This window comes from Buteo buteo, chromosome 15 (assembly GCF_964188355.1).
Source record: "Buteo buteo chromosome 15, bButBut1.hap1.1, whole genome shotgun sequence".
NCBI lineage: Eukaryota > Metazoa > Chordata > Aves > Accipitriformes > Accipitridae > Buteo > Buteo buteo.
Genome location: NC_134185.1, coordinates 21670888 through 21683353, shown reverse-complemented (window position 1 = coordinate 21683353; position 12466 = coordinate 21670888). Strand labels below are relative to the sequence as shown.

General features: G+C 42.9%; 1 protein-coding gene across 8 annotated transcripts in view; it reads left to right on the top strand.

Moving 5' to 3' along the window:
• SESN1 (sestrin 1) overlaps window positions 1–9197 on the top strand; it is an 84083-nt gene extending 74886 nt beyond the window's left edge. For 7 of the 8 annotated variants that reach the window (XM_075046740.1, XM_075046742.1, XM_075046744.1 and 4 more), the window contains 9 exons: window positions 249–449; window positions 1422–1604; window positions 2909–3151; window positions 4430–4577; window positions 5420–5532; window positions 5777–5967; window positions 6224–6368; window positions 7596–7649; window positions 8069–9197. In XM_075046740.1, coding sequence (XP_074902841.1) covers window positions 249–449; window positions 1422–1604; window positions 2909–3151; window positions 4430–4577; window positions 5420–5532; window positions 5777–5967; window positions 6224–6368; window positions 7596–7649; window positions 8069–8155 — 1365 coding nt within the window. In that variant the 3' untranslated portion in view covers window positions 8156–9197. The remainder of the gene's footprint in view (window positions 1–248; window positions 450–1421; window positions 1605–2908; window positions 3152–4429; window positions 4578–5419; window positions 5533–5776; window positions 5968–6223; window positions 6369–7595; window positions 7650–8068) is intronic. The other variant, XM_075046741.1, reaches the window with a different exon arrangement.
• Window positions 9198–12466: the final 3269 nt, after the last annotated feature.

The window sequence follows — 12466 nt, the reverse complement described above, 5'->3', positions numbered from 1 at the left end:
TGTGGTACAAGAGAAAATGTAAAGCCAAAAATGTCCTTTTGCTGATATAACCACTTGTGATCACCTAAATGAGAGGTATTAAAGGGATTTTATGTGCCTTGCCTTATGTGCACTGATTTAATGCCATCAATAGATCTATAATATAATTCCTTTCACTGGGGCCTCTGGGTGCTGTGGTAATATATGTATTTACTATTTTATTGGTACTTCTTAGACAATATTGCTAATTGCTCTTTCCATTCAATCAGACGATTCAAGTGGGAAACGAAGACACCATGATGCACACACTGTTTGCAGATACTTTTGCTACGCTGGGCCGATTGGACAATGTTACCTTGGTGATGGTTTTCCACCCACAGTATCTTGAAAGCTTTCTAAAAACTCAGCACTATCTACTGCAAATGGACGGTCCACTCCCGCTTCATTATCGACACTACATCGGGATAATGGTATGCTGGAACATAAAGCAGCAAGCAGAAACAGCCACTTTGGCAACAGTCTCCGGTCTTGTTTAATAGCAGTTATTACTGTGTTTTGCAGTTTCTAGTTGGAAAGGCATTTCACCAGGAGCTAAGGGGAAAAGCAGAGTAGGTTTATTTGTGTCTGGTTTACAAATTGTTTTGTAAGACCAGTACTGTATGTTCATAGTTTCAGTAGGACTGTGAGAAAGAGGGGAAAAAAATCTGTTATAAAAATAAGACAATTGTTTATTTTTGGTTTCCGTAGTATCTCAGAAACTGTTTTTCAAGAAAGCTTGTTTTTGTGTGTGTCCTGTCGAATACACCTCCCTCTAACTCAGTAGTCTGTCCCATCAACTGTTTCTGAATCTCTAAATTCTAAGCAAGTTTTCTGCCAGAAATAGTTGATTTCATAATTTCCAATCTGCCGATTCGATGATCTTTGCTTGCTGAAGCTGGAATTAGTTTGGGGCTGTGTCTTAGTTTGATGGGGAAAGTATTACTGTTTGAATAAATGATACTGGGTCTGTTCTTTGCTGAAAAGCTGCCCTTAGTCTCTCTTGTGTTCTAAACCTGCTTTTGTTTTTGTTGGTAAAGATTCACCTAGAGGCAGCCTTGCTGCTTCTCCACTGGAGAGTACTATGCAGTATGGGTAACTTCCTTCAGGACATACAGGAAATCTATGCCTGTCCTTCTCCCTTGATATAGACATGTTTCACCTGTAGCCAGCAGAGTTATAATGTATATTAATGAGGATTATTTATGTTGTGAGAACAGCAACCAAAGCAGGCTGATGTGTTAATCTAAATTTTTTTTTTTTTTTTTTTTTTTTTTACTTCAGCCTTTGATCACTGCAGGTCTTATTCTTGAATATTTTGAGGAAATGATAACTTACGGTATTTGTCATAAAGCACTAACTTAGTGTAATTGTTTTCTGTATCACAATTGTGTTTTCTGTTCTAGGCTGCAGCACGACATCAGTGCTCTTACCTTGTTAACCTCCATGTGAATGACTTCCTTCATGTCGGTGGAGACCCTAAATGGTTGAATGGTCTGGAAAATGCACCTCAAAAACTGCAGAATTTAGGAGAACTGAACAAAATGTTGGCTCACCGACCCTGGCTTATCACCAAGGAACATATCGAAGTAAATCTTTCATGGTGTAATGTGAAAGTACCCTTATTTTTCAGTAATGCAATCACAGATTCTTAAGAGCTAAGAGCCAGACAGGGTGAAAGATGTTCTGTGTTACTTTCATTTCAGTGTTATATCACTGTGATACTGCATGATATAGTATCACTTGTGACCTTGGAACACTAACATGATCATAACTGGTCCTAAATGACCAACAGATTTAATGTACAAGACACTGACATTTCAGAGTTGCCACGTCAGATTTCTGTTGGTGCGGTAACGATGTGCTCGGATGTGCCCTTCCTGAAGCGGTGTGCTCAGATGTGCCCTTCTTCAGTAGCCAGAACCCCCTGAGCGTTTCTGAGATGCTGCTAGAGCTTAGGCAGAACACCGATCGCCACATTCTTGTCTCAGTTGCTGCGGGTTCAAATTAGTTTTCAGGCTGGGTTGCAGGGAGCAGGCTGGCAGAAGAGCCCAGGGGAGCCGTGGTGGTACAAGCCAGCCAGGACTGCAGCACCAACAAGCCACCAAGCAGCCGCTCCTGCTGCCCCCTCCTCCGAGGGCTGCCCGCATCAGCCAGCTTCCAGGGCACGTGCCTGCCCAGGGCCCTGGCCGTGGTTACTGGAGCGACTCCTCTGCTCTTCTCTTCGCCCTTAGCACGGAGGAGGCAGGTGCTGGGACTTTCTCGGTGCTGTCTGCTGGGTGTGAGAGGCGGCGGTGGGTCCTGCTGGGAGGCTGGGCTGTGGGGGAGGGCGTGCGTGCTCTGCCAGAAGGCCCCAAACCTCCCACACTTTCCTGCCTGAAGGGGAAGTTGGGGTTTGAAGCTTCTTGTCGAATGTAGAGCATTCCACCCACAGGGACAAGATGGAGGGAGCCCGGCCCCAATGCCAGGTTTTTACACAGCTGATCTGCAAGGAGTTGCCAGGGTTTTCTGAGACTGTAAAGACCAGTTGAAGAGACGTGCAACTGTTGTGGTTGCATCTGCATCAGAGGTGTGAAACTTCAATGCAAGTCAGTCTGGCCTCAGTACAAACTATATGGTGCAAAACAGAAACCCCAGCTGATTCAAGAGCTGTGGGCCAGAGAGGGGAGAGAAGTCATCTCCTGTGTGGCTTAACCACACGAGTCCGTGGCTGGCAGGTCACCTGGTAATGGGACACTGAGCACACTGAACGGCAGCAGAGAGTTAGGAAGCAATTGTGGATGTTGGAAAAATAATTTTATCTGGTCTAAGAAACGTTGATAAACTGCACTAAGGTGGGATCATTTGAACGATTTTTTGAAATTAATACTTCGGTCTTGCATTATTTTTAAAGCAACTTTTGAAGACTGAAGAGAATAGCTGGTCCCTGGCAGAGCTGATCCACGCGGTCGTTCTCCTTACACACTACCACTCCCTTGCTTCCTTCACGTTTGGTTGTGGAATCAGCCCGGAGATCGACTGTGAAGGTGGTCACACCTTCAGGCCCCCTTCTGTCAGCAACTATTGCATATGCGATATTACAAATGGTTACCACGGGGTGGATGAAATTCATGCCAGCCCAACTGGAAGTATTCCAGTAAGTATCTGTCTGAACAAACAATCTCTTTCAGTAGTAGTAGTTTCTTTGTAAACTTAATACACGGAGGGTGTCCGTCTCTTTTCGTTCAGTGAGAGTGGGATTGATTAGCCTAATCCAGATGAGGGGTAACCAGTTGAAAAGATAACATTTAGGAGAAGCTGAAATGAGCTGGTAAGCTGGGGGAAAGTAGCGAAGGGAGAAACAAAGATACAATCTCTCAGTTGTCTATTTTTTTTGCTCTCTTGTCATTCATATAGGCAAACTGAGACCTAACTCCTGGTCTCAGCTAGTTCATGATACATGTCCTGGGCAGCAGTGGCCAGGAATGCTTTTTTCCATGGGTGCAGTGGAAAGTTGGTCCTTCCTGTGATTCCAGTCTTTGACTTTGTTGCCTTGAATTGTTTGTGATACATCACACAACAGATCATTCACAATTTTCTGACTCTGTCTCTAAAACAGTACTTCCTGCCTGCAGCACTTATGCTCACTGATCTGTACTTGCTTCCACTCAGTGAAAAGCATGATGTGAACTAAGTGTTGGTTTAAGAACAGTGATAATGGTATTTTCAGTGCAGGTTCCTTGCCTGTGAGACTTTACTGCAGTAGTGTGGGTGGCATTTAAATTTTGTCTGATGAGCTTGTTGGTTCTCTGAAGGAGCAAACTGACTGCAAAAGGCAGAGATGAAAGGGTCAGAACTGTATAAATTAACTTATTTTGCTTTGTGCTGATGGTTTTTTACAAGACCAGGTATTAAATTAATAGCGTACTGTGGTGTTAAAACAGCTCTTGTGAAATAAGATTATCTTGCACTAGCTTTCCTCTGAGGCTTAATTAAAATCTGCATTTACACTCACTCTTCCTTTTTCCTTCAGTATGTTTCTTCTCTGTGAGCAGAGAAAGGGAAAAATACAGTTGGGTAGTAAATTGTGGTTACTTCCTCTATTAGAATTTCTGTTACAGCTCCTTGTTTTTCACTTGTTAAACATTTAGATTAAGTAAGAGAAATTACTTTTAGTGTGAGAGCCACTTGTTCCAAAAAGCTATGAATCTTAAAATATGCTAAAAATACCAGGGATCTAATTGAGAAAAGAAGATGACTAAATTTGAACTGATGGGTCAGTACAGATTTTTTTCAAGAACTGTTTTCCTTGAAAAATTGGTATTTAAAGATGTAAATGAAGGACATCACTTGTATTTAAATATTCTGGCTTGACAATTTCTGCCATCGTTGTCACTTTGTTACATGGAAATGAAATGTTTCTCTCCTTTTCAAGTCTACAGAGTCTGTCTGTGAAGTTGAAGCTCTTATGGAGAAAATGAAGCAGCTGCAGGAGTGTAGAGATGAAGAGGAAGCCAGCCAAGAAGAGATGGCTACACGTTTTGAAAGAGAGAAGAGAGAAAGCATGTTTGTGTGTTCTTCAGGTAGAACAGATGTAGTGTGTACATATATTTATTTAGACTTTTCCAAATCACTTCAGGAAATACTTATTACCACAAAAGGAAAGAAAGTGTTATTAGATGTCTCAAAAACATTAAAATTTCTTTGAAGGGATCAAGATTAGGGGTGCCTTGTTTTCTTCCAGGAACACTTAAAAGCAAAGTAGTGCCAAGATCTGTGGCTTCTCTCAAACACTCCATAATACTTACTGACCAGTATTATGTTTAATAGAAATTTCCAACAGAAAGAGAATCTCTCGAGAGAGATTTAAAAGTTTCACAAGAGATTTAGGCGTCTCGCAAGACATTGTAAAAAAGTTCTTCACACACTTAGCTATTTAAGTGTATGAAAGGTTACTTTTCAGATGACTGTGAGATAATACTTAATCTGTTACAAGCTTCAGGTTGTTGTGGGCTCTTCAACAGCATTTCCTCTAAAATAAGCTTGGCATGGAAGTCTTAGAGGTCTCTTTTTTTAATAGGCACTCTCTTCCAAAACAGATTTTCCCTTGACATTTTTACAGACTGCTTGAGTTAGGAGTAAAATCTCCCCTAGATTTAGGGGATAGGGTGAAGACTAGTACATGAAAGAAGAGAGAAAAAGATGTTTGTCTATAAGAATCTGAGTGTTTTTCACAGAGTTGCCTCTAAAACCCATAGTTGCAGTCACACTGAGCTGTATCAAAGAATTTTAATACAGGTAGTCCAGTGAAACTCTGTGTTTATTTGAAAAGCACAGAGACTCTCATTTGTCTGCAAGAGTTCTGCTAGGACACTTCCAATTTTTTCTTACTGAAACTGTGTGAAATTCTGTTTGTAATTAACAGAAGATGAAGAATCAGCACCATCAAGAGATGTGTCTCGTCACTTTGAGGATACCAGCTATGGTTACAAAGACTTCTCCAGACATGGAATGCACGTGCCCACCTTTCGTGTGCAGGTAACAAGGATGGGGGCTGCTATCAGGAGGCTTAGTGCGCAATGTTTGTTGTGCCAGATGCCAAACCTGGAAATTGCTGTGCTGTAACTTACTACCCCATGGATGAGAAGGCTTAAAGCAAGCAGATGAACAACCCTCCCCAACCCCCCTGGATTATCTGCCCTGAGATAAATTACATTAAAGCACTAGTTCTTCATAAGTTCATTTCTGAAATGCTCCATTCTGCATTTTTACTTATTCTAAGGATTATTCCTGGGAAGACCATGGCTATTCCTTGGTTAATCGTCTTTACCCAGATGTGGGACAACTACTTGATGAGAAGTTTCATATTGCCTATAATCTGACTTACAACACAATGGCCACGCACAAAGATGTGGATACCTCAATGCTAAGACGAGCTATTTGGAACTATATTCATTGTATGTTTGGAATAAGGTCGGTTTTACTAATTTCATTCTAAATACGTCAGACTTGTTAGCATTGGCTTTTTTTTTTTCCTTTCCCAGATTGAAGCAAAGCTATTTATTAAGCAAACATGCATGTATTTTTAAACATATTCTTGTTTATGGGGGCGGGCCAGTAGTGGTAGAAATTACACAATAATTTATTTTGCCATAGGAACTTAAGAAACAATGCAAGTGAAATAACTGGTTCTTGAAAATGAAAGTGTTTTTCTTTCAATTCCAAACAGATACGATGATTATGACTATGGTGAAATTAATCAGTTGTTGGACCGCAGCTTTAAAGTTTATATCAAGACTGTGGTTTGCACTCCTGAAAAGACCACAAAAAGAATGTATGATAGCTTCTGGAGGCAGTTTGAACACTCTGAGAAGGTACAGTTTGCATGTGTGCTGAGGGACATGGGCATTAGATCTGTTTGCCATGCTAACAGCCACAGCTACCCAGCTAGCATTTAAGCTTTAGCTGATGTCACTGGGATTCTGCTCGCATTCAGTAAATTCATTAGGAGGTGTAGTATTCCCCAGGCTGAAATAATTTTTCGTTTCCTGCTGCATGTTTGCTAGCTAACAGCTGACACCAACTGTGCAAGCTCTGAACCGTATGGGGAGGTTAGACATGTAAACGGCGCAGCTTCACCTTGACTGCAGCCTTCTCCTCCGCTGTCAGTTGGTACTGCCTGTGTCCCAGAGAGGCAGGGAAGTGATGTGAGATCCATCCCTTGGCCTCAGCCCCAGAGCAGCTTGGTTGCTGGCCCAGGGTCGTTGCAGTCCTGTGGTCATTTTTGGTGTGAATGGCCCCAAAGCAGTTATTTTGTGTTAAAGCCTAAAGTCCTGCTGCTGGGTTATAGTCTGAATTGCACCTCCCAGTAATATTTCTTGCTGTTAACTCTCAGATGTCTACTCCATCAAGTTCATGTCCTCCAGTTTTTCTTTGGAAAAATATTTCTAGGCCTCACTTAAAATGAATGCTGATATAGTACTGAAACATAAATGTGCCTTAATCAGTGTTCATATCATCAGAGGCTCCATTTCTTGCTAAACTCCTTGTGAAAATAGTTTAGGGATACACAGTTATAATAGGGGTACTATAACTACAATGATTTAATGTGGTTCAAGTAAAATACTACATATGTTTGTTTTGGTTAGACTAACTGATAGAGACAAGCTTTTCAAGCACACAAATCCTTCTTTGAAGCCCAAAACTTTGCATCTCCATAGCCATCAAAATCCAACAATCGTACACGTACGTGGCACTGAACGCAATCACTCTCCATCCTCATGGAAATCATGTGAATGAAACCACACGCAGCCGTTACATGCCAGAACAAACTCACAGCCAACCTGCTGTCAGTGAGAGAATACTTTCCACCCCCTCCCCGACATGGTTTCTGATCTCACCCTCAAAGAAATACAGTAAAGGTGTTGAGGAGATGACCTGGGGAATGAAAATTCTTACCTCCGGTAGCTACTGAACACCTCTGTCTCAATAACGATACTAGTTTTATGGCACGTTACAATTTTTCTTGTGCTTCACCTCAGCTAACCACTCCATGTTGTTCAGGTGATAATTACCCATGTGTTTCTCTCTCTGTCCCACAGGGGCAAACGACCTTATCACCTCTTCCTTTGCTAACAACCCCCTCTGCTCCACAGGTACCAACCACCCTTTTGCCTTTAACTAATTGCTTAACTTAATCAAGCTAAATTTGAACAATTATTTTGAAGCTGCACATAGTCTGCTGCTGAGGAAGGGCTTGTGTGCTTGAAAGCTTATCTGTTTTTTCCTGCTAAACCAGCTGGTCTACTAAAGGATAACTACCTCTTCCTCTGAACCTGGCCCTGCTTAAGTGTACCTGTGACCCATTGCTGCACTGTGCTGCAATACTATGTGCAGCGTTTGTTCAATCTTTCCTCCCTCAGCAAGCTTTACAGATAGAACTAATTATCTGGGTAGCTGAAATGCAAAGTGCTCCCCCACTGCTATTGCAACCACAGCCCCACAGACTTCCTTTCACTCGAGTATGTCATTGTGAGCACGCCGTTAAAGGCGTAACTTCTTTTCTTTCCTGAAGGTCCATGTAAATTTGCTTCTGGTAGAAGCTCGGATGCAAGCCGAACTACTTTATGCTCTGAGAGCTATTACTCGCTATATGACCTGATGTCTCTGGCTGCCTGTCGACGTTGGAATGTTCTGCAGCTGCAGTATGGCAGAGGAAGATACGAAGCCTCAGGACCAACGGTAGCTATAAGTTAAGATGCCCATTGTGCCATAACTCCTTTAGTTTCAGCTATTTCCGTGTTTGGAATATCACTGCTGCCCCTCGGCAGTGAACGCTTGGCAGTTGAAAAGACAGGGTTGTGCAGAAGTGCTGCCTGCTCATGGTATTTTGGCTTTAGACAGCACGGGACACTCTATGAACTTGTGGCAATATAGCAAATGATAGATATATAGATCTTGTGTTAAGGCAAATACTACGGGAGTTGGAGCGTGACAAGAAGTGGGACTTGATGACATTTGCTTTCCCTACAAGAATAATTTTAGAAAATCTTGATGCTGCTATTTGTGCTGGTGGAGTGAACAGACACAGGCTGTTCCAGTTAAGCTAAAAGTGAAAGTGAGCACTGCTATTGTCTGAGCCTTTACTGTGTGTGGTTTCAAAAAAGCCTTGTTATTTAGATTTCTTTTTTAATCAGAACTAAACCTCCTCTGCCCACACTGATAATTTGAAAAATAGCAGTCAATTTTCTCGAATAGTTTAGCCTTAAAATGCTACAGGACATTTGTTCGGCATTATTCGGTGAGCTCCAAAAGTGCAATGGCCTTCCTATGGAAAGAAGGGGACTTGACTCAAGTCCTCAGAGCTTTTTAGAGATCTAACTATGTGAAGTGTTGAGTAGCTTCTTGTCCTGTTTTTCAAGGATGAACCAAGGAGGAGCTAGGACAAGGTGTGGGAATGTTGTTCTAGGCTGCCAAACAGTCCTACTGTATTACATGCCCAACGCTGGTCTTACTGATTTTTGCAGTTGCTTAAATAACTAGGCTAAAAACCATCTATTTTTAGTAAATCAAAACATGATTAAAATGCTGATGTTTAATATACAGTGGTTTTGGAGAACACATGAATACTTTTGTATGAGTGTGAATTGCTTTTTAAATTTGTCAGTATTATTGGTATTTTTTAAATAAAGGTAACAACTTTTTCTCTTGGTGTGTTTGTGTGGTTTAACTTTATGCTTCTGTCCTTACTGGTTTACTTACTGATTCAAAGACCATTTTTAAATGTTTGAAACAGTAACTGAGCAAACATACTTAAAATGACAAACTGTGAATTTTTCAGCTGAGTCTAAAATGATGGGAGAAAACAAAGTTTACAAAGTAGATTTAGATCTTCAATAAAACTATAGTAGGACCACCACTTGTATACTCCTGATGTTTTCATCCTTCCCACAGTCCTCATGTTCAGGTATACTGTCATATAGGGGTTTCTCTTTCCTCACAGGTAACAGGTGTGATATGATCAGAGATTCCAACTGGATGTTTATATAATCACTTATTTTCAATAACTAGCTCTAAATACTGCTTTAAGAGTTAAAACTGATTTTAAATCCTCCAGATCAGGCTGCTAATTTTCACGGGCTAGTGCCAAAAAGATATCTGGCCTCAGAAGGATGGTCAGGTCTGTGCCATCAGACTGAGGAGTTCATGGCAAGAAGTAACAGGCAGTGGGAGGGGGATTTGCTACAGGGGAGTGACAAACTCTTTTGGACACATTCCTACAGCTGGCTGTAACAGGGGTTATAGTGCACTCAAGCATACCTACTACCTGGCTACAGGAAGGTAGGAGCCTTTATTTGTAAGGCAGGAAAAAATAGATTTTCCCAAGCCCAGAGGTAGAATTAAATTAAGATTTCTGTCCCCTGGCCTGGTTCCCAGCTCAGACTGGTTTGTCTTACTACAGAACATTCTGAGAACAGTTTTAAGTTTACAGTGCAAGAAGTTAAAATATCTAAAAAGATCTAGAGGAGAAAGATTAATAAACTGACAAAAATTGTGACTAACAGGAAGCATCTGCTGTTTCCTCTTAACTAAAAATACAGGATTTTTAATGTTCCAAAAACAGAGCAAAACTTCCCTGTCTAAGGGCATATCATAAAGCTAAGCTATGCCTAGGGACACAGAAGCAAGTGTCCTTCCAGTCTGTAAATGGAGTTTCTGCAGCACCTGATTCTCCTGCTGCTTTTTTGGGGGGGGTCAAAGGAAGACATGAAATTTTCCAAGAAGCCTAAATTGGCGCTTTCCAGACACATGCAGGTACCTGCAGGCACTCTCTCCCTTTTCAAGCCGTAAACACTGCAGTGTGTGTGTATGTGCGTGTCAGAGGCTTCATACAGTCACATTTTCAAACAGAGAACTAACCACAACGTACAGACAATCCTAACTATGCACCAAGGTACGTACTTACTTACTTTGGAGAAAGGGCCTGAAAATGTTTGGGGATTTTCCCTTAAAAATGCTGAGGCAGCTCTGGTCCTAAGTAGAAGAGAACAAGCAAGGCTGTTAAGCACAGTGGCAACCAAAGACAGTGGGGTTGTTTGTTAGTCTTTAAAAACAGGAAAACAGTTAAGTCAGCAGATGCTCCATGAAAGGGGTGATGGCTGCACAGAGCAGCAGCTCTGTGTGATGCCAGGGCATGAGGGACAAGCCACAGCACTGGCAGGTGGGAGCTGCCCTCCTTTGCTGCTGCAGGGCTCTAAGCCCTGACAGCTCCCCAGTAGCTCCTGCAGAGCCGCAGCCTGTGGCTGCCAAGTAGTACTGGCAGCTCACCCCAAAAGGACGCATCAGCAGGGGATCCTGTCCAAAGGGCCACGCAACACATGGAAGGAGATGGTGTGCACCAGCATGGGTGAAGGGAACTAATGGTTGGCTGCTGCGTGGGCTCAGGTAGGACACTGTTAAAAAAAAAAAAAAAAAAAAGAACAAACCACACAGGATTTTCTTTTGAGTTTGTGCTTAGAGGATCATGGCAGAACCATCTGCCCTGTAAGCAGCAATTAAATTAACAAACAAGGTAGAAGATGCCATAAGAATACATCAGAAATTCAGCATTTGGGGACTCGTTACCCACAAGTTTCTTTTCAGAGAAAGACATGGGCCCATATGCAGCTCCGTGGGAGCGGCTGCTGGGCTTTGCTGTTAGGTGCTCCGAGGTCTCCACTGCCCTCTCTGCCCTACCCAGCACGTCTCTCTTCCTGAAGCAGTCGCAGGCCAAACTCTGAACACGAGGCCAGAGCTTACACACAGCAGCTGCCCCAGCTTTGCTCTCCACTATGGGATACCCAAATTTGCCCCATACTACAGAACATGCTACACAGCACTCCTGGCCCTTGTTTACAGTTTGATTGGTAATGACTGACACAACTAGCATTTTCTTAGAACAAATCTTAATTGCCTACATCTCAACTCAAGGTGGTTCAAAGGATCACTTCCAGGCTGCCTTCTGACAGATACTTGGCACATGTCAGTTCTGGTCAGACCTGCTGACAGGACCTGGCCACAAGGCCTTTTCCACTGCATCCCCACCCTGCATTACACAGCCTGGTGTTCACCTGCCTTCTGCCTTGATGCGAATGCCACGAAGAAATGCCTCTAGCTCCCTTCCCCACTGGGGAGTGCTTACCCGTCAGCGTTGCTTTAATGGCCCCAGAAAGCACAGCCATTCTTTTTTCCAAGAAACAAATGGGGCATTGAAGCCATTTATCCTCCCCCTCAACTTCAGCTGAAATCAAAATGGCAAAAGAAGGAACAATAATTGAGATCCTTTTGAGCTCAGCAGACTGTTGTTGGAGCCAAACCATACCCAACTGTGGAGCAGTTCTCTCCTGCGGATTGCAGCGATGGAGGCTGCCACACATGCTCCCAGAGTGATTCACTGCGGGGCTGAGCCTTGCTGGTCACGAGAAATACCCAAGCTGCTGGGACAAAAGGAACTTTGCAAATTTCATTACCTTCACTGAAGTTTCTTCCTCACCACTCCCAAAACCTAGACCATGAAATCTCCCCCCTCCCCAGCCCCATCAACAGTAAAGAAGTCCCCAAGAATGTAGCAGCAGAGACCTAAACCAGGAAAAACGTTTCCCTGCCCTTCTACTACTGCTCTGCTTCCCAGCCTTCCCACTTCATCTCCTCACCTGGAAGCAGAGGTCCAGGCACTGCCAAAGGTACAGCAGTGCCACTGAGGGAGCTCTGAATTGCTGCCTCAGAAAAACGAATTCCTCCAGCCTCTCTGCAGGGATTGCCAGGCTGGAGACTTGCTCTCCTGGTGCACGCAGCACCGTGCAAGGCTGCTGACCCTTAGGATCAGAGCCAGGAGCCTGGCAGCCCCTGCACGGCTTTTTATTCTTAGTAATCTGAAGTCAGAAAAGAGACAAATGGGTCAGGTCTGTAAAGCTTTCCATAGCCAATTGGGCTG